We start from the raw sequence: 24,937 nt of genomic DNA on the forward strand, positions 1-24,937 counted from the left end.
GAGCTGCCTCTGCGCTGCACCCTCTGTAGACTTGCCTTCCGAGGGCCGCGGGCCGCTTCCACCGCAGGGGTGGGCGCACCCTGCTCCTGCATTCGCAGACGCTGGGGCTGCATCTTTTGGCTGCGGTGAACTCGGTGCGCGGGTGTCTGTCCGAGTCCCTGTTTTCAGTCTGTACCTGGGAGCGGAGTTGAGGGGCCCATGGGAACCCCACGGTTGACCTTGGAAGGGCTGCGGGCCTCCTTTCCTTCCTCCGTGCTCCGCGCAAGCCTCACCTGTGGCGCCCTCGGCCTGTGCTTGCGGACAGCTCTGCTTTGCTTGCTCACAAGTGTGTTTTATTTAGCTCGTGAAAACAGATTTTCACATCTTCTAACAACAGGGAGATTAAAAAGCATACTGGACTCAGAGCAGGGCCCGCATGGCCTCGAAGCCGCACCCTAGGCGCCGGTGCCAGTTTGAGTCCATTCAAGGGGCGATGGCTCTCTGTAGGGGGCAGGATGGGCACGGAGCAGGTTTTCTAATCCAGCAGACCGGGCAAAGGAGGAGAGAGCCCTGGAGCCCTCAGTGGCTTTTGCAGGCTTTTATTGGGATTGATCAGTGTAGGGTAAGGAAAAATGTCAGGCTTTCCTGCCCTCCCGCCATCAGGAGAGATGACGGAACCCTGCGGTCCTGAGCACATGCCTGATGGCGGCACCTGGAGTGGGGTGTGGGCACAGGTAGATGGGATTCACCTGGGCTGAGACTGGGCTTTTAAGGGCGGCGTCACGGGGACGCCAGCAGAAGCCAAGCAGCAGCAGAATGAATGGAAGAGCAGAGAAGCAGAGAGAAGGCCAGAGAGCCCAGACAGAGTGGAGACGTGCTGGGGGCTGGGAGGCCTGCCAGCCTCCCGCCCCCCAGCACCCCTGCCTGCCGTGTACTGGGTAAATCCCAATAAAAGACCTGCAAAAAAACCACTGGGGACTCTGACTCCTCCTTGACCCGCTCTGCTGGATCAGAGAACCTGCACCGTGTCCAGTCCTGCCTTTTACAACCAGGCACACGGCAGGCAGGGGTACGGGGGGCAGGCCTCCCAACCCCCGGCAAGTCATCACTCTGTCTGGGCTCTCTGGCGTTCTCTGGTGATCTCTGCTGCTCTCGTGGCTCTGCTCTCTCTGGTTCTCTGCTCTACTATTCGTTCTGCTTCTCCCTCTGGCGTCCCCATGACGCCACCCAGTCTCAGCCCAGGTGAAGCCCATCTGCATAGGCCCACACCCCACTCCAGGTGCCGCCATCAGGCATGCATTCGGGACCGCAGGGTTCTGTCATCTCTCCTGATGGCGGGAGGGCAGGAAAGCCTGATGCTTTTTACCTTACCCTACACTCTCCCAGCGCCCTTTCAAGGGGCTCCTCACAGTGCTACTGCCTCTATCCATTCCACCGAGCAGCCACCTCCATGCTGAGGTGATGCCGCTTGCTGGAGGTAGGAAGGATTGGAAGCGCTGAAGGATGCAACTTCAGGGCGGGCATGCCCGAAGCCCTTTTTCTATCGGCCCTGACATTCCTCTGAGCAGCACCCACCGCCTGCCCTCACGGTTGGGGGCCTGTCGGCGCTGCTCGGGCTTCCCATGCTCTCGGTGGGGGTGAGTGACCGCTCTCGTCCCACTTGCTGTGCTTCTCGTCTGCGGCGCCGGAGAGCTGGCACTTGGCTTTTCCGAGAACACACCTGTCTGTGCGCACACGGCCTGGTGAAGCAGGCGTCCCGCTCTCCCCAGAGGCTGTTGAGACTGTGCCGGTGTGCGAGGGGCCGCACATGTGGCCTCAACACGGGAAGGGGGACGAGCACCGTTCAGTGGCATTGACTAAGTGTATGCTTTGGGCACCCCGCAAAGCCACTCCTTCGGAAGCCCCCCAGCCTTTCTCCCGCAGACAGTCCTGGGCCTGAGCAGGTAGCTGGACCCGGGGTAGCCTCTTTGCAGTGCCACCTCGACCTCACACCCACAGACTGGCCCCGGGGTCTTTTTTTTTTTTTTTTTTTTTTTTTAAAGATTTATTTATTTATTTCTGCATGCAAGAACTGGGGTACAGGCCAGAGGTGTGGGGGATGAGAGGACTCAACAGAGACAGAGTGGGGAGCAGAACAGGCGGATTGACTGCTGAGGGGAGCAGCGAGGAGACGGGAGGTCTGCTGCGCCCTGTGGGTATCTCCCTGGCCGGCCGGGGATGGAACTCGTGCTGCAGAGGCTGCGGACAGCTTCATAGGCTGTGTCTTAACCCCTTGTGCCAACAGGGAGACCCAGGCCTGGGGTCTTTGTGCACTTGTTACTTGGCTTTAAATAGGGAAGCGGCCGGCAGGGAAGACAGTAATAAGCGCTGTGTACCCTGGACAAGCAGAATTAGAAATCGCCACAGTGTCCAACTCAGTTCAAGTAACTTCGGCTTCAAAGGGCCAGAACAGTAGCGCTCGCATTGGGGTCCTCGCCGTCCCGTCTGCAGTGCTGCTGATAGTTCCTTTCTGCACACACAAAAATGATCAAAGCAGTAAATTTTATGTTACACATATTTTACCACGATAAAAAGCATGCAGGAAAATCCTTGCTTTTCATTTAGGCCTACGTCAGAATCTGGGCACCGCTGGACCCCCCACTTTACAGGGAGTAGCCAAGGAACTCTGTTCTGCTCTCCTTGAACTCCGTGGATGCGGCCGTCACCACCCCCTCCACTCTGGGCCCAGACGTCCCTATCCTTAGTTGGTGGCACCACCATCCTCCAGTTTGGGGTGTGGTCCTCCAGTGCGCCTCACACTAGTCCAGGAGGTGCCATGCACCTCCTGGGCCGTGCCCAGTGCCTCGGCCCCACCAGGAGTGCTGCCCAAGGCTTCTTCCAGGCCCACCTAGCTTTCCTCGACGGGGTCCTTTCACGAGACGAGCCCTCCTCGTCCCTGGGCCCTGCCCAGAGCCGCCTTCCCCCATGGGGCACCTGGGTGGCCCCCCTCCCTTCAGGTCTTTCTCTTGCTGCCCCAGCACCCCCATGTGCGTTGCCCCCTTACTTGCTTCACCATCACTTCATCCTTTTGGCTCCTTGCCTGCTCGTTTCCTCCCGACTTCCCGTTACTTCCACAGCACCCGTCTGCCTTCACGGGCCCACGAGCCACCCCCAACCAGAACCGCCGTGTTTTCCGGGAGCCAGCCGCTTCCCTCCCTCCCGTGGACGCCAGGCCTCTGTCCTGCCCTGGGGCACCCGTGCTGGCTGCGCAGAGTTTTTTGAAGCAAAGCTTTCCTCTGTTTCCTGTGGTACGCGATGGACAGTTGCATTCGTTGCTTTCTGTCCGAGGTCAGTGTGATGGGGTTGGTGACTTTGCGTTGTCTGAGTTTTGAGTGTGCGAACTCTCACATGATTCAGAAGTCAAAGCTGGACCCCAGCACGCCCAGAGATGTCTCAGGCCCGTCTGCCCCATGTGGCGACCCCGCTCCACGCATTTCTGCCTTACCCTTTCTAAGCCCCCTTCTCTCTCATACAAAAGACAGCCTGGATATACAATTGGCACGTGGCGTTTTTCACCCCCCAGTTGATCTTGGGGATCAGTACCCAGCAGTTCGTGGCGCGCTCCTTGGGCCGCTTCTACAGCCACAACTCAGCCCGCCCCGGGGGGCCGCTGTCTGCTTAGCATGGCCTCTGCCGGAGCCTGCGTCCTTCTGCGTTTCCGGAGGTGTCTCTTCATGGCAGGCTTCTCGAAGGGATTGCCCTCGATGGTGTCGACACCCTTGATCATACCCAAGAGCTGTTCTTGGGTTTCTCCTTGACCTCAGACACACTGGGTCAAGCGGCTGTGGAGTGCAAAGCAGAGTTCTGAGGAAGGCACACCCGCCCCGGGGCCACACCGTGCAGGCTCTGGGGGCACCCCGGCCGCCTGCGTCGTGCTTGTCGACGGGGGGCAGTGCCATTGCAGTCTCCGGCGCTCTGTGGCCGGCCAGCAGCCTCCTCTCCTTGCCAGTGCGCTGTACCGGGATTCCTCACTGCCTGGTGAGCAGTTCAGACCAGAATTAAAAAAAAAGTCTGTGCTAGAACAGTCAGGCCCCGCTTTGACGGCAAGAAAAGGTATCCTGTGGGTCACGGGCTGACTCTCAGGTGACCCCGGGCGAGCCCCGAGGGGCCAAGGCCTGTCTCCACACGCCTGTCCCCGTAGTACCAAGCGTCTCCTAATGCTAACTGCCCCCGGCGCCGTCCTGCCTGCATGCCCACGCCTTCATGGCAGTGTCTGCTGTGTAGACAAGGGGGCTGCTGCATGGGTTAGAACAGCCACAGGAGCAAGTGGCTGGTGCTGGCGAGAGCCAGTAGGACAGGGCAGTTCTACAGCTGAGATGCAGAGGCCAGGAGCAGGCCAGCTCTTTGCCCGAAAGAATCAGGCCACTTCGGTAGGGGACTGGCGGATAGCTGGCTCGGAGCCGTGATTCTTCTTCGCCAGCCCCGGCCCAGGTTGTGTTCCCAACTTCTCAGCCCCGCCACTAGAGCATCGCGTCCAAACGTTTCCAGGGTCTTGGGAGGCCTTTCCAAAGCACAAGGCAGGGCCTGGCAGGCCGAGCCAGGTATCCGGAAGGAGCTGCTCTATAAGGGCACATGGGGCTGTGGCCAGACCGTGCCTTTTCTTTCTTCCTGCTCGGCCCTCTCCGTCTGCGGAGACAAGGGTATTTGTCGCAAGGGAGCATCTTGTGCCCAAGGCTTACTGGAATGCTGTGGGATCACATCTCTTCTCACAGCAGAACCCCAGGGCAGTGGCGTTTGGTTGCCCAAGGTCGCTGGTGTTCCTGGGGCTCCTTTGTGCCTTTTTGCCCTCGGAGGCCACGGTACCCGCGATGAGATGACAGGCACAGGGTGCTGGTGTCTCTGGCACAGGTACGCGTGGGGCTGGTCACCACCTCCCAAAGAGGTGGTGGGGCCCATGCTCCCGTCAGCAGCTCAGACCATGCCCCCCACTGGCTGCCCTACAGGGGCACCCAGGCCCCACCTGTCTGGAGTGGACAGCCCCCTCTGTGGCAGCCAGGGCCCTATGCAGCCATTCCTCCTGCCAGCTGCGAGACCTGGGTGCTCGGGTGGGTGGCTGCAGTGCAGGTAGGGTGCCGTTGTCATCACCCAGCCGCCCACAGCCTCGAAGAAATGGGGAGGTGAAGGGGCCCTGCTTCGGGCAAGTGCAGCCCTGTCCCGTGGGCCTGGCCTGTGGCCGCTTTGTCTGCCAGCTGGTGTGCTTCCTGTGGTACTCACATGCTCGTTTCACACTTCAGGGAAGAAAAGTCAGAAGACCAGGATCTCCAGGGCCTCAAGGACAAACCGCTGAAGTTTAAAAAGGTGAAGAAGGAGAAGAAAGAAGACAAGGAAGGCAAACATGAACCCCCGCAGCCGCCAGCTCACCACTCTACTGAGCATGCGGAAGGGTCTGGCTCAGCCCCAGCCGTCCCCGAAGCTTCTGCGTCTCCCAAGCAGCGGCGCTCCATCATTCGCGACCGTGGCCCCATGTATGATGATCCCACCCTGCCCGAGGGCTGGACCCGAAAGCTAAAGCAAAGGAAATCTGGCCGCTCCGCTGGGAAGTATGATGTGTATTTGATCAAGTAAGTAAGGGCAGTTCCACGCTCTGCAGCACGGGCAGGGCCGAGTGGGGGTGGGGGGCGGTCAGGGACAGGCTCTGAAACTGGTGGGACCCCTGCAAATGGCAGCTCTTCGCTGCTTGTTGGGCGGGGGGTGCCCACAGTGAGTACTACAGGTCAGCAGGTGTGCCCTGGTGGGCCTTTACCCCCGCCCTCACCCGGAGGTGGACTGGCAGTAGGTCCTACCCAAGGCCACAGTGAGGACCCACCCGGGGCCACAGTGAGGACCCTGGGAGGCTCCCCAGGAAGCACCGAGGACTGCAGTCGGGGGTGCACGCGGAACTCCTGGGGTTCCTACCACCTCCCAGCTGGAGAACGTCAGGGGTTCTCAGAACCCTCAGCTGCCTCGCCCTGGGAGAGTGATTCTGTGATACTGCTTCGTGACCCAGAAGAGACAGGGGTTCACGGGGCTCAGTCTACTCTGAATCATGCTGGGAAAGGTGGGCCCTCTGGGGAGAGGTACCCACAAACTGGCTCCATGTACTTGTCCAACCTGTACATTTTGCATTTGTCCAGCTTTGGGCTCATCACTGGGCATTTTTGATTGAAGCCCAGTAACTTCCAGAGCCAGAGATTGAAAGGAGCAAATAAGTACCTTTCAGTTCTGTCCCTTGAACGATCCCCAAAAGATGGTCCGTTTACCAAGGACATTTGCAGAGGCCTCACTTGATGGCAGTATCTCTGAGACGGGCACGCTGACCGTGATCGTCCCGACAGATGAGAAACCCTGTTCTCAGGGCGGCCCCTCAGCGTGGGCCCCCAGGCCCTGCCAGGCCAGACCCCTCGGGGGCATCCAGGTGACAGCTGCTGGCTGTCCTAGTGCAAGTGCAGGCCTTGTGTGACCGGGCCGTGCCCTCCAGGTTTAGCTCACTGTGGCTTTTCTTAAATGTGACTCTGGCTCTTTAGCGACGGCAGGCTTGTCAGTTGCACAGCATCTTCTGTGACAGAATTCTTCGCCACCTCCACTCTGCTCCCTTTCCGTCATGACTGTGGAAGCTTCTGATCATTCTTTGTGTCTGCATTTGTTCCCACAGTCCGCAGGGAAAAGCCTTTCGCTCTAAAGTGGAGTTGATTGCGTACTTCGAAAAGGTAGGCGACACCTCCCTGGACCCTAATGATTTTGACTTCACGGTAACTGGGAGAGGGAGCCCCTCGCGGCGAGAGCAGAAACCACCTAAGAAGCCCAAATCTCCCAAAGCTCCAGGAACTGGCAGAGGCCGGGGACGCCCCAAAGGGAGCGGCACCACGAGACCCAAGGCGGCAGCGTCAGAGGGCGTGCAGGTGAAGAGGGTCCTGGAGAAGAGTCCCGGGAAGCTGCTCGTCAAGATGCCTTTTCAAGCTTCGCCCGGGGGAAAGGCCGAGGGGGGCGGGGCCACCACATCCACCCAGGTCATGGTGATCAAACGGCCTGGCAGGAAGAGAAAAGCCGAGGCCGACCCCCAGGCCATTCCCAAGAAGCGAGGCCGCAAGCCGGGCAGTGTGGTGGCAGCGGCCGCCGCCGAGGCCAAGAAGAAAGCCGTGAAGGAGTCTTCCATCCGGTCCGTGCAGGAAACCGTGCTTCCCATCAAGAAGCGCAAGACCCGCGAGACCGTCAGCATCGAGGTGAAGGAGGTGGTGAAGCCCCTGCTGGTGTCCCCCCTCGGCGAGAAGAGCGGGAAGGGGCTGAAGACCTGCAAAAGCCCCGGGCGCAAGAGCAAGGAGAGCAGCCCCAAGGGGCGCAGCAGCAGCGCCGCCTCGCCCCCCAAGAAGGAGCACCCCCACCACCCCACCACCCCGAGCCCCCGAAGGCGCCCGTGCCGTTGCTCCCGCCCCCGCCCCCGCCCCCGCCCGAGCCTCAGCGCTCCGAGGACCCTGCCAGCCCCCCCGAGCCCCAGGACTTGAGCAGCAGTGTCTGCAAGGAGGAGAAGATGCCGCGAGGAGGCTCGCTGGAGAGCGACGGCTGCCCCAAGGAGCCCGCTAAGACTCAGCCCGCGCCGCCCGCCGCCGCGGCCGCAGAAAAGTACAAACACCGAGGGGAGGGAGAGCGCAAAGACATTGTCTCGTCCTCCATGCCGCGGCCAAACAGAGAGGAGCCTGTGGACAGCCGGACGCCCGTGACCGAGAGAGTCAGCTGACTTTCCAGAGCGGCTTGCAGAGCAAACCAAGAATAAAGGCAGCTGTTGTCTCTTCTCCTATGGGTAGGGCTCTGACAAAGCTTCCCGACTAACTGAAATAAAAAAGATTTTTTTTTCTTTCAGTAAACTTAGAGTTTCGTGGCTTCAGGGTGGGAGTAGTTGGAGCATTGGGGATGTTTTTCTTACCGACAAGCACAGTCAGGTTGAAGACCTAACCAGGGCCAGAAGTAGCTTTGCACTTTTCTAAACTAGGCTCCTTCGACAAGGCTTGCTGCAGATACTACTGACCAGACAAGCTGTTGGCCAGGCTTCCTAGGGTACGCCTGCACCTCCCCCACTCAGACCTTCCCTGTCGTGGCCGCTAGGGACAGAGAGCAGTGGAGAGGGCGCCCCAGTCTCGGCGCTCCTCTCCCCCACCCTGCCCCGCCCCGGCTCCCACGGCCCCCTACTCCCACCCACGTTGGGACGAGGAGGCGCGAGGCAGGAGAGACAGTTGGAGCCTTTAGAGAAGCAGACAGAGGTGGCCAGTGGCTCTGGCCCCGGCGCTCCCACGGCAGCGGCGCGCGGCTCGCCCCATGCCAGCCCCCATCCAGAACCAACCAGGACATTTCGCAGGACAGGGAGGTAGCACCTGTTTGCTCCCGTCTGGCGTGGCTAGGAGGGAGTTGTCCTCTGAGCGGCTGGGTGTAGACTGGCCTGAGCCAGAGGAGAGGCAGCCCAGGGCTGGCCTCCCGCGGGGCACGTGAGAGAGGCTGTGGAGGCCCCAGGCCCGGCGCAGGCAGGGGCCCTGCACGGCCGAGCGCTGCAGGGCAGAGGCGGGGTTCCCAGCTGCTCCGAGCAGCGCGGGACGGGTAGGTGGAGGCTCAGCAGACGGGGCGGGTGCCAGGGGGAAGGAGGGAAAATGTTCTTCCAAAACTTTCCAATTCTACTCCTGTAGGGACAGCGTAGGACTATTCGCACTACTCAGTCTTCGTGTTCCCACTTCGAAACAAACGTGCTCCGCGAGCTAGTTGGCTTGGGTCGTGACTGCCCGTCAAGCCGCCAGCGCGGTGGTGCCCGTGCTCCCTGGTCTGTGCGCCTGCGCTTGTCTCCAGGTGGGCTCAGCGCGTAGGGATCCCACGAAGCTCCGAAACTCTAAGTGTTTGCTGCAATTTTATAAGGACTTCCTGATTGGTTTCTCTTCTGTCCTCCATCTCTGCCGTTCCTTTGACTTACATTTCTTCCCCTCCTCCTTGCTCCCAGCCCATCCCTTCTGTTCCAGGCCGTCGCAGTACCCCACTGTACCCCGAGCCGATGCTTGTTAGCCCAGGCCCCTAGGACTCCCTGCCCCGGGCCTCCTCACTGCTAGCACCAGCCCCACCCTGTTCTGAGCTCTGAGGAAGCCCGGGGCTCGCTGTGGCGCCTCCACTTCTGAAGAGCGAGAGAACAGCCGGGGCTTGCTTTCCCAGGGAGCACCCCAGCACCCCTGGTCAGAAGCAGCAGAAGGCCTTTCTGCTTCTGAACCCCGGGCCTTCGCCACCTAAGTAGACAGGCCGGGCAGGAGGAGGGCCGGGTTGGGGTCAGGACCGGACTGCCGAGGGAAGCACAGAGACCCGTCCCTCCCCCGCCCCCCCCCCCTCGAACCGGGGCCACCCTGACATGGACCTGTGCCAGGCCTGGCAGGGGGCAGAACAAAGGCAGGTGCCCCCGGACCCGAGCTGGGACCAGCACCGAGACCGCTGCGGCCCCTCCGCTCCCTCCTTTCCCTCCAGTTTTTTTCCTAAGGGAAAACCTTCAGCTTCTGCACGCAGGAGCCTGGGCGGGCCCTGCCACGACGAGTCTCCCTCCGCTCCCTGGGACGGTGCGGGGCCTCAGGCTCGGCTCTGCTGCGGTGCGCGCAGTGATCGGTTTCCATCTGGGATCCCGTCTCTTCAACCTCTGTTCAGGAAGTCCTTATCTAGCTGCGTCTCTTCATCATATTGGTATATCCTTTTCTGTGTTTACAGAGATGTCATCTAAATCTGTCCAACTGAGAAGTACCTTATCAAAGTAGCAAATGAGACAGCAGTCTTATGCTTCCAGAAACACCCACAAGCACGTCCCACGTGAGCTGCTGCCATGAACTGTCAAGTGCGTGTTGTCTTGTGTATTTCAGTCACTGCCCACCCCCTCCGGCTTCCGCACGGCAGTGTGGCCGTGGAGGGGTGAAGCGCCCTAGAACCCGCCTCGCGCTTCCTCGCTGGTCTTTAGTGATCAGGAACTAGAGTTGACGGCGCCAATCAGTAGCTTAAGCAAACGCCGTGTCTGTCTTTTCCAGAATGGTCAGAAGCAAGGGAGTTTGCCCCGTTCTGTTTGTAGAGTCCTAGTTGGTCTTTCTAGCATTTTCGTGTCCATTTCCTTATGCTGCAAAAGCCAGCCCTGCAAGCGCACCTGCTCAGCTGTCGACCTTCCTGCTTCTCTCCTGACCCCTCCCAGGAAGGGAAGGGGACTGGAGGAGGGAGCGAGTCCTCCAGAGCCCCTCTTCCTCCGAGGACAAGCGGCGCCTGACCCCGCGGTGGCCTCGCACTCCCGGTACCCCCGAAAGATGCCTGTGCACATGAGTCTGCGTCCAGCCCATGCGGCACGCGGACGGCGTGTGCTGGGGTCCGTCGGGCTTGGGTCCACTATTCTTAGTCCGGTGTCAGGAGCTGGCCTCCCTGTGAGCTGTACCGCCTGGTGCTGGGAAGAGGAGGGAGGGGTGCAGGGGGCCCCTCTTTTGCCCCGTCAGTCCATCGGGGGGCTGATGGGGCATTGCCAGCGGAGAATAGTGTTTCGAGTGGCATTTTCTTTCCGTTCGGCCTGCCGCGCGGTCCCCAGTTTCCCCCTAGACTTCCAAAGCTGCCGGCTGCCTGAGGCCCCCAGGGTTCTCCCCTCCCACTGCCTTCTGCTTCCCCAGTCACAGCCTCCTCCAGTCAGTCACCTTGGAGCTGGCCGTCTTCACACGCGGTCACCCTGTCTTGGGGCCAGGTGGCTGGGACATTAGGGGAGAGGGAAAGCCGAAGCTGCGGGCTTCTCGGCAGCCGCACCCTGCCCAGTTGGGGTGTGACCTTGTCTGTGTGCGCGCTTCACACGCCGTGAAGGTTGGGGGACCTCTTTTAGGGACTCCATGAAGAACTCCCCCATCGACCAGTACCCGTGTGGCTAGCTCACAGAGGTCATGTTCATCGTCTTCCCAGTCCTGGTTCTAGTTTAGTCTCTACCTCCTCCCCCCGCAGGACGCCGTGTGTCCTCGAGCTCCTCCCACTCACGTAGCCAGGACCCTGCAGTGCCCTGGGGACGCTCGGCCGCAGCCCGGCTCTTGTGCGGCCCCTGCTTGATGGTGCTGTAGTCTCGGCTCAGAGGCAGCACACCCCCTCCGTTCCCGCCAAACTAGCCAAGAACCCCAGTCCCTCAGCCCCCTGAAGGTGAATGTCACGACAGGCTGCGTGCTGGGGGCCAGTGCACACCTGCTTCTCCCGAGAGCCCGATGTGGGTACAGGTGACCCTCTGCTTGCTGGTGTCACTCCAGCCCAGAGGCCACGGAAGGTGGCGACGGGACCGGGAGCAGCTCCGGGTTTCCTGCTCCTTTGCCCAGCTTGGCACTGGCGCGATGGCGGTGACGGAGAGAGGAGGGCTGGAAGCCAGCCGAGGGCCGGATGTGGTGGGAAAGGAGATTCCTTAGAGGGTCTCCGGGTTTTAAGTGACTCTTCCTGAAAACCTCACAGAGGCTATGGTTTGAATCCACCAGGTGGGACCCGCCGGGTCTCCTGGCGGCCTGCAGCCCCTGCTCTGTGTTCCCTCTGGCCTCGACCCCCTTTCTGGAGCATTCTAACCCAGCTGACTGGGCCTGTGGAGGTCACTGCTGCTGGTTCTTTGAGAAAACCATCCTGAATGGGCATCCTCACCCCATGCTGTGTCCTGATTCGAGCTTCATGCACAAGGTCTAGGGCCCATAGCCCAGACTTCGAGAAGCGAGCTGTGTCTGGAGCCACTGTGGCCTCTGCCTAGCCAGTCCCCGGGGGCAGGCCCTGCTCCTGACTCGCCTTAGCCCCACCCTGTCACCTTCCCGCCCTTGCTGGCTGCAAGGACCCCATCTTTGCTGTCTTCCTCAGTGAGCTAGTCTGCTCTGAGGGGGTTAGTTGAGTCTCCATTTTTGTCTTTCTCTTAGATCCCGAGATCCCGACCACATCCATCTTTCGAAAGGCCTGATGGTTACGGATCGAAACGCTATGACACTGCCTCCCTCAGGGTCCAAAGTCATGTTGTAAATGGGGGGTGGGGTGGCGGGGAAGCGAACACGGAAGCCTGTTCTCAACAATTCGCCAGGAAAACCTAGAAAACATTTGGCAGAAAATATTTTGATGTTTGTGGATGCATAAGAGCAAGCTCTTGCAAAAAAATGCTGATGTCAAAGTGCTTGGTGCTTGGCCTGCCAGGTGTGCTGAGCGTGCCAGGCCTGAGCCTGCTGCACTTGAGGAACCGCAGCCGGGCCCTCTCAGCCTGGGATGGGCCAGCTCTCCGGAGGGCAGGGTGGCAGTCCCCGAGGACCCGGCTGCCCGCCACTCCCACAGCTGCAGGTGGCCAGCTCTGGATGTGGGGAGCCGGGTGTTGGCCAGTGATCCTGAAGGCCCGATGCTCTCACTACCCAGCATCACCCTGTTTCTTGCTTTTCTCTCCTCTCGACAGAGCCCACCCCGTGCACTGATAGGTCAGGAAGAAAGGAGTTCCACCAAGGGTCCTAGCAACTCGGAAGGAGAAGGGCATCCCCCTGCGGCCTCTGCCTGTGGTGCCTGGCCTCTGGGACCGGCCCCGCTCGGCTCCCCTGGGGTCTAGGGCCTAAGTGACCAGGTGCTCCCTGCTGAGCTGGGAGGTGAGGGCAGAGGCCTGAGCGCTGGCTGCAGTGGGTGCCCCTTCACCCCTCACCGGGGAGATCCCCTGGGGTGGAGGATATGTGGTCACACACTGTCCGCCCAGGCAGAGCCAAGGCCTGCACCTTGGAGCTTGCGAACAGTTGGCACACTTCCGGTTGCCTTTGCTCCCCCAGCTCCCCCTTTCTATCTTACCTTTTCTCAGGTCCTGCTCAGCAGCGAGAGAAAACGAGGTGAAAAGGCCGAGAGGCCTGGCTCTGCCCATTGGTAGTCCCTCTCCCTGCAGTGTGTGTGTGTCCAGCGACAGCGCTGTTCTTCCTGGTGACCCCGATTCTGTCCAGTATCTTCTAGACTATACGCATAGGCCTGCTTTGTCGCCTCGATCCTGGGCTTTTCTTTTTAGTTTCGCTTTTGGTTTTTCTGTCCCTTTTATTTAATGCACCGACTAGACACACAAAGCAGTTGAATTTTGATATATATATCTGTATATTGCACAATTATAAACTCATTTTGCTTGTGGCACCACACAAAAACAGACCTGTTACAATTACACCTGCTGCTTAACCACGGTATTTCTGATAACCATAGCATAGGACAAGGGAAATAAAAAAAAAAAATAACTAAAAAAAAAAATAACTAAAAAAAAAAAAAAAAAAAACAAAACGACAAACCTGTCTGCTGGTCACTTCTTCTGTCCCAGCGAACCTGTGGTCTTCTCGCTTTTCTCAAGGGCTTCCTTGTGCCACGTGGAGGAGGCGCCAGGCGGCTCCGGGCTTCACACTGTCTCTCCGAGCTTGCGAGAGGGCCCAGGGTGCTGGGGCGGCGCCTTCCCCTCTCCGGTCGTGGGCGCGAGTGCCCCCTGCCCTGGGGAAGTCTAGAATCTCGTGAGCGCGCCTGCGCCCCTGCCGCGGCCAGGTAGGGCCAGTCACATGGGAGTTGGCCCAGCAGGCCTTCCCCACCAGCAGAGCTCTCCCTCTGCCGGGTTCCAGGGTCTGGAGGGGAGACGCCCCAGGGACCCCAGAGCACCTACGAGAGTTCAGTGGGTCCCCTCCAGGAGGTAGCGCAGACTCCAGAAATGTCCCTTTCTCTCCCTCCCCTCCCAAGTAATTGCATTTGCTTTTGTAATTTGTAATGAGCAATATCCGCTAGAGTTTAGCTGTAACAGTTCTTTTTGACCTTTTTTTTTTAAGTAATTAAAAACACCAAAAAAAAAAAAAAAAATCCAGAAACTTGTTCTTCCAAAGCAGAGAGCATTATAATCACCAGGGCCAAAAGCTTCCCACCCTCGTCATTACTCCTGAGGCCTGACTCCAAAAGAGAGACGCTCTTGGCCCCTTTGGGTGACTGAGCTCCCCTGGGCCCCTCTGCGGGCCAGGCAGGGGCGCGCCCCAGCCTGCCTTCAGTGTTAGCACGGGGGGCCGAAGAGGCGGCAAGAGACGTTGCCATTGCTGTGTGGCCACTGACAGGCGGGTGTCCACGTGTGTCCGTGTGCGTGCTTTCTGATAGTTCCACGCCGCGCCTGAGTTCGCTTCCCCCGGCCCCCTGGAGCCCCGGGACGAGCCGGCCCACCCGGTTCAGTGTTTGTGGCGAGCTGGCCAGTGAAGTGCAAAAGCCTGCTCCTTCCCTGTACCAGGCCTCCTGTTCCGTTTCGTTCTGTCACTGCTTCGGTGAATGTCAGCGCTCCCGAGTCCCAGCCGACGAATACACGACCAAATAGCACCAGGACTGTTAGTGTGTGCGAGCCGCGCCGGCCCCCGCGGGCGCTCGCGCGTGTTGCGTCTGCGCGCGCCGCCCGCCCTCGCCCTCCTGGTCTTTCTGGGGTTTTTCTGTTTGGATTTCCTTTGGGTTTTGATTTCTCCTTTTGTGTTCCAAACACGAGGTTCTCTACTGGTCCTCTTAACTGTGGTGTTGAGCCTTCTCTTTGTGTAGTTTTGGTGGGTGAAAGGAACTTTGCTAAGTAACTCTTCTGTGTTTGAACTGAAGTCTGTATTGTAACCATGTTTAAAGTAATTGTTCCAGAGACAAATGCTTCCAGACACCTTTTCTTTCTTTACAAACAAAAATTGCGGCAGGAGGGAGGGGATAGTGACTGACCGGAGAGGGGCTGTCCCTTCTCCCCAAGAAGGGAGATCTGGAGACCGGCCCCCAGCCCTGATCAGCCAGAAACCACCCAAAGAAGTTAAGCCTAAGCCCCGGACCAAATAGCTGACACGTGCCACTTTCGAAGTGAGAGCAAAAGCAGGTTTTGGACCACACAGTGCGCTCTCTGGCCTTTCTGCCCAGACGTTGTTACCGTCATTATTTTCTAGGTCAGACAAGGTCAGTGTGCCTGCGAGGGGCCGGCAGGGGTGTGACCAGCCCCTTCCGCGTGGGGGTGGACGGGTGGCAGGCATCTCCCTGGAGACGACTGCTGGGCCGCAGGTCAGGGACTGTTGACTGGGTAAATGGCGGCCTTCCGCCTGGCACGGCCAGGCCACAAGGTGGGCGTTAAGGCCCAGCACACCTCTCTCAAGTCCCGCCTCTCCCGCGGGGCATGAGGCTGACGTCCACTGGACAGTAAGATGGTGGCGGTGGGGGGGGGGCATGATCTCTGCTGTCATCCCGCCCGCAGCCCCAGGCACGCAAGAACGCCCCTTCCTTGGCATGGCAAAACCCGACCGTTTCAGAAAGCTGACGCCCCTGTAGGCTCCGGGCTCCAGAACAGGGCCCGTGCGCGCTCCTGGGAAAGGCGCCGAGCTGCCTGTGGTGACCTTTGCATCTGGGGTCCAGTAGCGGGGAGAAAGGGGCAGGGCGCCTCCAGCCCGGAAGCCCGCCGAGGGCAGGGGTGTGCACGCGGTCTGGGGCACCGCCGGGATAGACAGCCGTGGCTGGAGATGTCCCTGAGAGCCCTCTGTCACGTTCACCTTTGGTTGTTGTGTTTTGGGACAATTACTTTAGAAAATTAGTAGGTCGTTTTAAAAACAAAAAATATTGATTGCTTTTTTGTAGTGTTCAAAAAAGGTTCTTTGTGTATAGCCAAATGACTGAAAGCACTGATATATTTAAAAACAAAAGGCAATTTATTAAGGAAATTTGTACCATTTCAGTAAACCTGTCTGAATGTACCTGTATACGTTTCAAAACACCCCCACTGAATCCCTGTAACCTATTTATTATATAAAGAGTTTGCCTTATAAATTTACATAAAAATGTCCGTTTGTGTCTTTTGTTGTAAAATCAAGTGATTTTTTCATAAGGTTCTTTTACTATTTGAAAAGATGGGCAGCACGCAGTTTTATTTTATTTTTGTAAGTTTTTTAATACGTGTGAAAGCAAAAGAATACCCAGCATGCCTTTCTAAGTGACGCGTTTGCACCTTTTGTTGGGAAGTACTGTATCCTGTGCTGTTAGCATTCTCGATAAATCTCTCTGTGAAAGTGACTCAAGGTCTGGGCTTTCATTATCAGACAGCTCCCAGGACAGCATGGTGGGTGTTTCCTGCTCCTCGTGGCTGTCCCCCGTCAGGTAGCCGGCCACCTGGCAGTGCAGCCCGCGGCCCTCCTGCCACCTCTCCTTGCTTGCTGTGAGGCGACGCTTTCCAGGCGCAGTGCTCCTGCCAGCAACGGGAAGGTGGCATGGGGGCCGCGCAGCCCCAGGTCCAGAGGCCTCTGCCGGGCCGCACCGCTGCCCCCTTCCCTAAGGGCTCTGCTAGAGGACCCTCGCAAGGCTGCTGCCCACCGAGCTTCCTGAGCTGGCGAGGGCATGCTGAAGGGCTGCCCAGAGGGGCTGCTGTCGTCACCACAGGCTTTGCAGGCCTTGTCACACACCTTCCCATGCTCCCACAAGGAGGCATGGTCCCGGCCCTAATGGGTGCAAGACGGGGTTGCCATTGCCCCTGAGTGTGTGGTGCATCTGTTACGTGCCAGCCCGTCCTGGGAGCTGGTGCCCAGCAGCAAGCATGTGGCGCCAGCCCCTTGTCCTCTTAGTGCTGAAGTTTGAACGGCCTCAGTGAGGCCCAGCCCCATGAGGCGCCGCCGGGCTTCAGGCTGTGACTGTGACTTCTCAGAGGCAGCTCCCAGGGAGGCCTGTCTTGGGTGGACCTAGTTTCCGGGGATGACCCTGAGCACTGGGGAGGATGGTGGCGGATAGGGGCGTGGAAGCGCTCTGGGTCAGGATCAAGAGGGAAGAGCCAGTCAGGGGAGGAGGCCTGTCACCTCACAAGCCTGTGTCCGGCTGGAGAAACGAGAGAGGAGGCACCGCTGCGGCTGGTGGCCCGCTGGTGCCGGAGGTGGGCATGCGCAGAGGCGGAAGAAGGACGCGTGGAGATGCCAGGGCCCACAGGGGCCTTGGGCAGCTGCCCTCGGGTCAGGGTGACCGTCACCTGGGGTGCTGTTTGAACTGCACCTGGTGAAATGAGGGTCAGAGAGCCCCGGGGCATTTGGAGCCCCCTCGGCGTTGTGAATGGCAGGAACCGCACAGGAGGGCCAGGGAAGCAAGGGCCGCAGCTGGAGAGCCAAGTGCTCTGGCGCTGCGAGGAGCTGGGACCCTCCTGGCGAGGCCCAGGGCGTTCTTCCAGGTAAGCGGGCGCGGGGTGGGGCTGCCCTGGGAGGGGTGGGCCTCTGACCTTGCCGGGAGACGCCCACGGGAGGGCCAGGGGAAGGGGCGGGGCAGGGAGCAGCCCGCGAAGGGCGGACGCGGTGGGAGTGGACAGCGGCCCGGTGGCTGCGGGCGGACAGGGGCGGCGTGCGGCCTGATGTTTGTGCCAGGCGCCGCAGGGCAGGGGCGTGACCGCTAGGGGGAGGAGGGCGCAGGGGCCAGGGCACCTCCCCGTGAATCAGTCCCTGCGGCCGGAGCCGCGAGGAGGGAAGCGAGGCCGACGGCCCGGAATCCCAGCGGCGGGGGCCGGCTCCCAAAGGCGCGGGCACGGTGGGGTTCAGAGCGCCGCAGCCGGGCGGCTCGCTGGCCGAGCTTCCCGCCCGGGTGGCCCCGGAGCTCGCTACCCGCGGCTGGGCCGCCACGCTGCCGCCTCCCGAGGAAGGCCGGACGCTCCAGGGTCCCCCCGCGCTCGCTCGAGGCCGGCGCCAGCCCTTCCAGGCGCGCCCTGGCGGCGCTCGGCCCCGCGTCCCCTGGGCGCGGAGCCCCACGGGGCCCCTCCTCCGGGAAGCCCGCCGGCCGGGAGGCGGCGCCGCGGCCGGCGGCGGGGACAAGATGGCGCGGGCCGGGCGCCGCCCCTTCCGCCCCGCCGGGCGTCGCACGAGGCCGGCTTCAAGGGGAAGTGAGTCAGTGTCCGCGGACCGGCCGGCCCGCGCCCGCCGCGGCCCCGACAGGCCCCGACAGGCCCCGGCCCGGCGGCAGCGGCGGCGGCCATGGCCGGGGGGCCGGGCCCGGGGGACCCTGCGGCCCCCGGCGCGCACCACTTCTTGTACGAGGTGCCGCCCTGGGTCATGTGCCGCTTCTACAAAGTGATGGACGCCCTGGAGCCCGCCGACTGGTGCCAGTTCGGTGGGTGGCGGCGGGCCGGCTGGGCGGGGCGGGGCGGCCGGCCGGCCCCGGGCCCCCGGAGCCCCGTCCTGACGCCCCCCCCCCCCCCCCCCCCCCGGCCCGCAGCCGCCCTGATCGTGCGCGACCAGACGGAGCTGCGGCTGTGCGAGCGCTCCGGGCAGCGCACGGCCAGCGTCCTGTGGCCCTGGATCAACCGCAACGCCCGCGTGGCCGACCTCGTGCGCATCCTCACGCACCTGCAGCTGCTCCGCGCGCGGACATCATCACCGCCTGTGAGCGCCACCCCGGGCCCCGGCCCCCGCCCCACCCCCCGGCTGCCCGCACTCGGCCCTCACCTGCCTTTGCTTCCCGGCCACCCCAGGGCAGCCTCCCGCCCCCCTTCTGCCTCCCTGCACCGCTGCCCCGACGCCCAGCAGCGCCGCTGCCCCCCCGGAGCCTGACGCCTCCCGCCCCCGGAAGCCGCTGTCGTCCACGTCCACCCTCCTCTCCCAGGTAAGGGCGCCCCGGCCGGGCCCGGCGGACTCTGCCACTTGCTCTCAGGCGGCTTCTTACTGGTGTCTTTCTGAAGCTTTTCCAGGCGGGCCCACCCATTCTGGAGCAGAGCGCACACCGGGCCCTGGCCTGGCTCCTCTCCCACCGCCAGCACCGTCTCCGGCCCCTTCCTCCTCCAAGGTAGGCGGGCGCCGCCCCTGGCGAGCTTGACACCAGAGCCAGAAGCCCGGCCTTTGGCACAGGGGACGGCCCCAGCCAACCTACTGGGGCCATCCACGCCGCCTTGGGGTCCCAGGAGCGGGCAGCGGGACTGAGGGGAAGCGACAGGATCTCTGCTGATCTGGGGTCCCTTCCCACAGACCAGCCCAGAGAGCCCTGTGTCCCTTCTGCAGGGGGCCCACCTCTCTCCCTTCTGCTGGCCCCCCCACGAGATTTCCCAGGGCACCCACAACTTCTCAGAGGAGCTCAAGATCGGGGAAGGCGGCTTTGGGTGCGTGTACCGGGCCGTGATGAGGAACACCGTGTATGCTGTGAAGAGGCTGAAGGAGGTGGGTTGAGCGGCCTCCCAAAAGCCCCGCAAGATTATCTGCAGCCCCTCACTTTTCTCCTCCTGCCCTGCTTCCTCAAGCAACTCCGTCAGCCCTGTGAATTCAAAGTTCAAGGTCCCCAGGCCCTGGGCTGTCCAGCCCAGCACACGGGACAAGGAGCCTCACGCTGCGCCCACCCCACTTTCCCCACGGCCCGCAGGAGGCGGACCTGGAGTGGAGCGCCGTGCGGCAGAGCTTCCTGGCCGAGGTGCAGCAGCTGTCACGGTGAGCCGAGCCGAGCCGGGCAGGGCCGCCCCCATGGGCTGATGGCAGGCGGGCAGCGGCTGGAGGCTCTCACCCTCCTCTTCGGCAGGTTCCGTCACCCAAACATCGTGGAGTTTGCTGGCTTCTGCGCTCAGGGTGGCTTCTACTGCCTGGTCTACAGCTTCCTGCCCAACGGCTCCCTGGAGGACCGCCTGCACGGCCAGGTCTCCCACCCACCCGCCCAGCCCACCACTCTCGGCACTGCCCAGTGCTGGCCCATGTCCCTCAGAAAAGGGGGTCGACTCGAGTGGCCAAAGGGTTCCCTCCAGTCAGGACAGCCCTCAAGGCGTGGGGTGGCGGCCCACACACACAACACGCCTCACCCACGACTGGGCCTTGCCCAGCGAGGTGCCCGCAAGCCACCAGGGCTAGCCACACACGGGACGGGAGCGGCCTGCACCGTCCGGGGGTGGGGGGGCCAGGAGCAAGCCGCCTGCCACGTCCTGGCGGCCTGGGGACGACGGGGCGTGCGCTGGGAACTCTGGCAACTTCTGAAGCCGGACCTGGCCAGTGCAGTCCCTGTGTGACTGAGGCCTCGCGCGAGGTAGCGTCTGCAGGTGTCACTCCTTAGTTTCCAAGACGGGAAACTGTGGCCCAGAGTCAACAAGCTGGTCTGGGCCAGGTGGGGCAGGTGGAGGGGTTGGGATCAAGGAACAGCGCCCCCAGCCTCCCCTGCATCCCTCTGCACCCTCTGCCGCTTCAGACCCAGGCGCACCCCCCTCTCTCCTGGCCTCAGCGACTGGATATTCTGCTGGGCACGGCCCGTGCCATTCAGTTCCTACATCAGGACAAGCCCAGCCTCATCCACGGAGACGTCAAGAGGTGAGGAGTGTACACAGCCGGGCCTCTGAGAGTGAGTCTGGTGAGGGGGTGCTCTGCGCCCTGAGTGGCCCCAACAGTGGCCTGACCTCCCTTGCTCAAGGCTGCAGGGTGGGTCACCGCGTCCCCACTGTGGACAGGTGTGGAGTCTGAGGACAGGCCGCGCTGAGAAGCAGGGCCCTGACCATACAGGTGGCCTGGGGGCTGCTGGCTCAGAGCTCCCCAGGCAGCCAGAGTGTGGGGGGCTGCTCCAGCTTCTGTCTGTGGGCGTGGTGCCCGATGGACGATCACCCTTCCGATTTCGTCAGGGCGCCGTGGGGGTAGAGCGGCCGGCTAGCTGATGCCACTCCCTTCCCTCCCCAAGCTCCAACGTCCTCCTGGATGAGCGACTGATGCCCAAACTGGGGGACTTCGGCCTGGCCAGGCTCAGCCGCTTCTCGGGGGCCAGCGCCGGCCAGAGCAGTGCCGTGGCCCGGACACAGACGGTGCGTGGTACGCTGGCCTACCTGCCTGAGGACTACGTCAAGACAGGACGGCTGGCCGTGGATACCGACACCTTCAGCTTCGGCGTGGTGAGCGGGGCCCCGCGGCCAGCTTTGGGGAGCAGCGGCCGCGGCCAGCTAAAGGCGGGGCAGCCGCAGAGTTGTGCGAGCCCTCCTTCCCTGGCTCAGGCCCTGCTTCAGTCTGACACCTCAGTTCGTATCTGTCGTCTGGCCTTCTCTTTCTTCACGCGAGCTCGCTAAGCCAGGGCCATGCTGCCTGGGCACTGGTCCACAGCTGCCCTCTGGGGCCTGGCCCATCAGTGCCGGTCCAGGCTTAGCGGCCTCCATCCGAGGCGCCTGCCCACACTGCAGCCACTGCCATGCTCGTCCTGCCTCCGCAGGTGCTGCTGGAGTCTCTGGCTGGCCGGCGGGCTGTGAGCATGCAGGGCGCCAGGACCAAGTATCTGGTGAGCGGCCTGCGGAGGAGCAAGGGGGAGGCGGGGAGGCCACCAGTAGGGCAGCCTGGAGGGTGGAATGATCTCGAATGCAGAAGCCAGTCTCTCCTGCTGCCGACTCATCTTTGAAAGTCGGCAGGGCCCGAGCAGCTGCCTTTGCCTTGCCAAGGAGAAATGTCTTTTCTCTGCAGCTGCCGTGGGCCGTCCAGAACCCCCAGGCGGAGCGGAGGGGGAGGTCCCACAGGCCACCCTGGTGTGCTGCACAAGAAGCCATGGTGCAGCCAGGCAGGGGGTGAGCTGTGGCTGAGCGCCCCTCCATGCCACGAGGCCTGGGCCTTGGCGCCAGCTAGAAGGCCGTCTGCTCCTCATGGGGCCCTGCGGAGGCTCCGAGCTCCTGGCCCTTGTGCCTTTCCTGTTTGTGCCCGGCCAAAGCAGTGTCTCTAACATAGAGAAGTGTTGGAAGGGCCCGACCTTCCCACTGCGCTTGGGACGAAGGCCCTATGCCTTCCCATGGCCCCGGGTGCTGTGGCCAGCGCCACCTTCCCTGTCTTCCAGGCTCGGCTGCCCCAGCCGCCTGCCCAGACCTTCCCCTCCAGTGCCTACTCCCTCCCATCTCAGAACTCCATGGAACCTGTTTCCACTCCCGAGCACCCTCCAGGGGGGCTGGGGGGACAGTCCCCTTCTCCCAGCTTTGCCCTTTGAGCTAGTTCTCCCCTTTAGCCCCAAACTTGAGTCCACTGGCTAGTCCCCACCGAAGGCCCGTGGGCTCTTCCACCGTTTACTGCCAGTTTATAGGCTTCTCGGTAAACCCCACTTCCAGAAGTCAGCTCAGTGAAGGTGGACCCAGGGTGCTCCATCTGTTGCCCCCCGTATCCCTAGGGCTCAGGGCAACACTGGGCACACTGGGAGTGCTTAATCTAGCCAAAGAAAAACCGCAGGAGGGCGTGGTGAGGACCTGGGCCCCCACTGAGGGCATGGCCTCCCGATGGCCATGCTCACAGCATCTGTCTCACAGAAGGACCTGGTTGAAGAGGAAGCCGAGGAGGCCGGGGTGGCCCTGCAAAGCACCCGGACGGCGCTCCAAGCAGGTGTGGCCGCAGACACCTGGACCACACCAGTCGCCGCCCAGATCTGCAAGAAACACCTGGACCCCAGGCCTGGGCCGTGCGCACCGGAGCTGGGCCTGACACTGGCCCAGCTGGCTTGCTGCTGCCTGCACCGCCGGGCCAAGAGGAGACCTCCCATGATGCAGGTAGCCCTGGGGGAGGCAGATGAGAAGCTGCCTGGGGAGACACGTCTCTGGACAGCCTTGTGTTCCCAACGCTGCCAGGCTGCGTTCTGGAGACCGAGTCTCCACCTCTGGCGTCCGCCTCAGTTCAGCCTGAGGCTGCCAGAACCCCGCCTAGCGCAGGCGCCTTTCCTGCAGCGGATGGTGCGCGGGCTCTGGCCCCGCCTGTGGCGGCGTGGGACCAGGGCTTCTGCTCGGCCCCTTCTGGCTGCGTGTGCCGCGCTGCTGAGCCTGCCCTTTTGCGTCCCCTCCAGCCCCCACCCCCACGTCTCTCACAGTTCACGATAAAGATGCCCATGTGAAGGCAGCAGAGCAGTGAAATTCACTGCGTAGAAGACAGTGGAGCCCTTCTCTGTCCTTAGCTCGGCTGGCTGGGGTTGCTGGGTCTGGCCCGCCCGGGAGCTGGGGAGCCCTCGTGCCCTGAGAGCCCTTCTCTCCTCCAAGGTATACGAGAGGCTGGAGAGGCTACAGGCGGCAGGGGCAGGGCCCTCGCCGGAGCCAGAGGCTCCCATCCGTGGCACCCCGTCCCCACAGGAGAACTCCTATGTGTCCACCACCGGCAGTGTCGTGAGCCACGCCAGCCTGTGGCCGCCCCTGGCAGCACCCTCAGGCGTCCTGGCCCGGGCTCCAGAGCGAGCTCAGAAAGGCACCAACCAGCCTGCAGAGATTGACGAGAGTGTGCCCGGCCTGTCTGCTGCCCTGCACTCCTGGCACCTGGCCCCGAGCTGTTCCCCAGACCCGGCTCTGCCAGGCATCCCTGGGCCAGGGGCCACCCTGCAGGCCCCACCAGCCCTTGGGCAGGCCAGCTGCACTCCAGGGGGTACCGGCCAAGAGTCAAGTTGGGGAAGTGGCCCGGGGCCCCGAGCCACAGCTGTGCAAGGTAACGAGGACAGGTGCCTAGAACAGGGACCAGGGCCTCCCGTGGTGACTGGCCCCATATTCCCCACCCCCAGGCCTTGGGGAGGAGATACCTGCAGCCTGTTCTCAGTAAGCTCCAGGCCTTGAGAAGGGTTGCGGGGCGGCCTGGTACTATCTCCTCTCCTCGGGTCGGGCCGCCAGGTGGGTGAGGAGAGGCCAGGAGTGAGCTCCCTTAGAAGCTGGGGAGAAGGAGCGCTCTGTGCAGAACTGGGCTCTTGTGCCTCAGCGTGCCGGAGGACGTCTGTCCGGAAAGGGCAGGCAGCAGGCTGGGGGCCGGGAGCTCACAAGGCCGGCCACGGCAGCGGGGCTCTCCCTGGGCCAGCCGCCCGGCCCCTCGGCTGACAGGGTTCTCTGCCCAGGGGCGCTCCCGGGCAGCTCTGTATCGTCGCAGGCACCGCAGATCGTCATCAACCCGGCCCGCCAGAAGATGCTGCACAAGCTGGCCCTGTACGAGCACGGGGTCCTGGACAGCCTGCAGCTGCTGTCGTCCGCCTCCCTGCCAGGTATCTCCGGGACACCCCTCCCCAGGGGCGCGGGTGGAGGCCGGCCGCCCAGCTGAGGCCCTGGGGGAGCACCTCCGCCCTCGCTCCCTTCGTGGCTCCCTCGGCTGCTGAGAGCGGCACCTTCCCTGGGCCTGCCAGCACGCCCCCAGCTCGCCGCTTCTGCAGGAGGCAAAGCCCCAGCAGGAATTTTCCACTGCAGGTGCTATTTGAAGAGCCACTGCTTAGGAATAGAAACCCTTCACTCCTGAGAGCGCCCGGGAGCTGAGGAGGAAGCGTGGCCTGGCCTGCAGCCAGGGCTTCTGGCAGCTGGGCGCCCCCCCCGCCCCATGGCTAAGTGGCGTTTCCTCCTTCCGTAGGCTTGGGCCTGGAACCGCAAAGCAGGCAGAGGCCCGAAGAGAGTGATGAATTTCAGAGCTGACCCGCCACTTGGGCAGACCCCGCAACCCGGAAGTCAAGTTCTCGTGGGTGGATGTTCTCAGGGCACAAAGCCTCAGCAGCCACGGGCAACAGATAGGGTCACCCGCACGGGTGGGGAGGGGGGCGCGTGGAGGGTGCTGCTGCTCAGGGCCCTGGGCATGGGCCAGGCCCAGAGCCACCACGCAGACTGCCAGAAGCTGTCAGGGCTCGACGTCTCAAAGACCTGCCTTAGTCCAGCCTGGCGGGAAGGAAAGCCACTGTTGAGGGGCCTGGGGGAGGAGTCTAAGCACCGAGCGACCACCCTCAGCCCTTCCTCTTGGACCGCCCTGAAGCCCGGGGCAAAGTGGCCCCTGAAGAACAGCAGAGGCGGTGCAGCGCCCTCCTGGCTGCTGTCCCGCGGTTTGCTTTCCTCACAAGATGTGAGTTCTGAGATGCCCGAGTCCAGCCGCACCCGCCCTGGGCTGGGGACCTGTGAGCTGGCCAGCCTCCTCCAGGCTGCAGATGGGCACCGAGGGCCACGGCCTCAGCAGGGCCAAGGCACTGACGGGGACAGACGGCCACTCCCATGTCCGTTAAGCCCAAGCCGGTGTTACCCAGATAGTGGGAAGTCCCGAGAAGGTGGGAGCTGGGGAGCAAA

General features: G+C 62.3%; 2 protein-coding genes across 2 annotated transcripts in view; both read left to right on the top strand.

Moving 5' to 3' along the window:
- Positions 1-7,856, top strand: part of MECP2 (methyl-CpG binding protein 2) — a 46,966-nt gene extending 39,110 nt beyond the window's left edge. The window contains 3 exon segments of the mRNA XM_054695496.1: positions 5,253-5,579; positions 6,650-7,377; positions 7,380-7,856. Of these exon segments, the coding sequence (XP_054551471.1) occupies positions 5,253-5,579; positions 6,650-7,377; positions 7,380-7,729 (1,405 nt within the window). The 3' untranslated portion in view covers positions 7,730-7,856.
- A 10,083-nt stretch (positions 7,857-17,939) lies between these two features.
- IRAK1 (interleukin 1 receptor associated kinase 1) lies at positions 17,940-24,343 on the top strand. Its single transcript, XM_037511763.1, is given in 15 exon segments — positions 17,940-18,075; positions 18,181-18,327; positions 18,330-18,347; positions 18,437-18,586; positions 18,644-18,747; positions 18,927-19,115; positions 19,315-19,379; positions 19,468-19,582; positions 20,122-20,240; positions 20,602-20,809; positions 21,121-21,186; positions 22,190-22,426; positions 22,907-23,342; positions 23,740-23,883; positions 24,240-24,343. Coding segments are annotated over 15 exon segments (2,196 nt in total). The 3' UTR covers positions 24,302-24,343.
- Positions 24,344-24,937: the final 594 nt, after the last annotated feature.

Source organism: Talpa occidentalis, unplaced genomic scaffold, assembly GCF_014898055.3.
Source record: "Talpa occidentalis isolate TD23 unplaced genomic scaffold, MPIMG_talOcc4v2.1 talOcc4.15, whole genome shotgun sequence".
In the NCBI taxonomy this organism is placed as follows: domain Eukaryota; kingdom Metazoa; phylum Chordata; class Mammalia; order Eulipotyphla; family Talpidae; genus Talpa; species Talpa occidentalis.